Here is a 2,480-nt window from a genome sequence, read left to right as displayed (position 1 = left end):
ATTTATTTCAGTAATTCAACTCAAACTGTGAAACTCGTGTATTAAATAAATTCAATGCACACAGACTGAAGTAGTTAAGTCTTTGGTTCTTCTAACTGTGATTTGGCTCACATTTAACAAAAACCCACCAATTCACTCTCAACAAATTAGAATATGGTGACATGCCAATCAGCTAACATACATTGTGTTGTGCGAGAGTCAATGTCTGATGATAGAAAGAAAGTCCACCATGTTTCTTTAAGGACATCACAACCCCACACCCTTCCCATGTCGATGGCTACCAGCAACTGTTTGATTACCAACCAATAACCATTTTAGGGTGAACTATCCCTTTAAGGACCCCAAAATGCCCCGAAACATTGGGGGAAAAAAACTTAGAAAAAGGTGCTTGGGCCCAAATAAACATCTAGACAGAATTTTTAATGTAACTCTAAGCTTCATGGACTCACCTCCCTCTGAGTTAACCTGTACACAGGGTTGGTTGGAGTATGAGTCCTCTTGCATAGGTGATGTTTGGTGCAATTGTGCAGAGCTGGTGGAAGACAGGTCCAGCTGATGTGACTCTACAATTCATAAGATACAGATAGACAAATTGAAATGTTACAATAGTGTTTCTGTTCAATATGCCACCATTAGAAAGAAAAGGGAAAAAAAGAATACATAAAAAAACAGCACCATCCCTCCCTTTATACTGACCATCATCTTGAGCACTGAGATGATACTGATGATCAGTAGTGCAGGTTTCTTGCCTGGGAGGCATGTCTAAAACAAATGTATACTAATGTCGCACTGCTGTACTAGTTGTTTTATTAAGAATTAAGCATATATGATGACGTTTCTATGTCCCACTTGAACTTTCTTACCTGGAGCTAATGTGCTTGGCGTTGGCATATTTTGCCGTAAAGGGTTTAGAAAGTCAAGAGAAACTGAAGCTGTGAAGATGATGAACAGGACAAGTAATTAATGTTAATAGTTAATAGTTAAAATATCTAAAGAAAACAGTATTTAAAAACAGCATCAGTCAGTGTGTGTTATGCTACAAAGAACAAAGAAATAATTACCTTTTGTTATTTTCAGCAGCTCAGCCCTCATTTCAGCTGTTGTGGGGAGAAAGTTGATGGAGGTGATGTTGTAATTTTGCACTACTGCTGCCTGGTGTTTGCATGGTGCCCCACTATGGCCAACTGGACAAGTGCAGAGCTCCAACTCCATGTCCACTGTATAGGTGTGCCCTGATGTGGACGATCTCACCTGAAATTTCTTTTCTCCAACCTAACAGTGACATAAAGACAAAAAATACAGACATACTGGATGTTTCTCAATTATAAGAATGCACAGAACGGACTTGGAAGGACACTAGGACACAGAACACATCTTTGTGAGAATCGAGATGCACAGTGATCTTGTTACTCAACTAACCATCTCAGCAGTAAAGAGAGGGACAGCATTAATTAACTAACAATTTTGTTAATGATTCATAATTAAAAATGACATTTTACCTGAGAAATATCAGATGCTTTTATATTACTTTGTGTAGCAAGGAATCTTGACCGGTGGAATGCCTCCCAATGGCCAAGTGCAACGTCTGTCACATGTGCTTCATAGTACATCTCTAGTCGGGTAATGAAAAGGTTGAATAATTGAGGCAGGTTGAATGCTTTTGTCCTTTGAAGTATTTTGTCTTTCAAGACACGCATTGCAGCCTCCACATAGTTATTTGTTTGGTTGCCACGTGTTGGCAAGTCCCTCCTATAGCTGAGAGCCCAACTGTCACGTCGACTGTAAAGACTGATAGGTCAGGAACTTCCTGTATCTGTAATTAGTAACAAAAGAAACTAAAGAATAAATACAATACAATTGAGACCTACAAATACTTCTAATAATAAAATGTTATTGAAAAGAACTGTTTACCGTTTGTCAGCGACGGATCCATCAACGACCTTGTCCAAACTTCTTCTCAGGTGACGTAACAGGGTTGACCAATGAAATGAAGCCAGAGACTTGAGTCATGGCTGCGGGGTGGGGTTTTCGCGTAGGGGGCGTGGTTTGCGCTCAACTGGTTTGGGAAAAAAAATCACGCGAGTCAGCCGGCTGCTCTCGAAACGCTCTCGCGTTGCTTTGATGCCGTCCGAACGCCATACTTTGATGCCACACCTGACAGTGACGTGCGTCGGTGCCGTCTCAAGTCGGACAAAATTACTAACCGGCATGCACTGCTTTAAGTCAGATTGCGTTCGATCTGCGCAGTGCTGCATGAAGTCGAACGCACCTAGTGTCTTAGCTCAGGGTGTTGCGATGTTTCTCCTCCCAATACATAAATCAACATGCTATCTTATCTGTCACATGGTCCGAATTTTCCCGCTTTTGCAGTTTGGACATGATTTCTATAACCAGAATATAATATATTTTACAAAGTATTGATTGATAGAAACATTTAAAGCATGAATTTTCAAACTCATACATACCCAACATGAATATAA

The 2,480-nt window shown here is 40.2% G+C and overlaps 1 protein-coding gene across 1 annotated transcript; it reads right to left on the bottom strand.

Moving 5' to 3' along the window:
• Positions 1-324: 324 nt before the first annotated feature.
• LOC107659522 (uncharacterized) lies at positions 325-1,867 on the bottom strand. The gene is made up of 5 exons (XM_016448502.1): positions 1,500-1,867; positions 1,062-1,272; positions 864-932; positions 697-762; positions 325-563 (listed from the first exon to the last, which is right to left on the bottom strand). Exons 1-5 carry the CDS (start codon positions 1,695-1,697, stop codon positions 325-327), a joined length of 783 nt encoding a protein of 260 aa, XP_016303988.1. The 5' UTR covers positions 1,698-1,867.
• Between the last annotated feature and the right edge of the window lie 613 nt (positions 1,868-2,480).

Source organism: Sinocyclocheilus anshuiensis, unplaced genomic scaffold, assembly GCF_001515605.1.
Source record: "Sinocyclocheilus anshuiensis isolate Anshui unplaced genomic scaffold, SAMN03320099.WGS_v1.1 scaffold1349, whole genome shotgun sequence".
Taxonomy (NCBI): Eukaryota; Metazoa; Chordata; class Actinopteri; order Cypriniformes; family Cyprinidae; genus Sinocyclocheilus; species Sinocyclocheilus anshuiensis.
This window is presented reverse-complemented; position numbering and strand designations above follow the sequence as displayed.

Bases quoted from the DNA above. Each gene is read 5' to 3' on its own strand.
- LOC107659522 (XM_016448502.1), bottom strand. From the start codon at position 1,697: ATGCGTGTCTTGAAAGACAAAATACTTCAAAGGACAAAAGCATTCAAC. The intron at 933-1,061 runs GTAATTATTTCT...TCATCTTCACAG, and splicing joins GCTGCTGAAAATAACAAAAG to CTTCAGTTTCTCTTGACTTT. The intron at 564-696 runs GTCAGTATAAAG...TATGAATTGTAG, and splicing joins TCTCAGTGCTCAAGATGATG to AGTCACATCAGCTGGACCTG.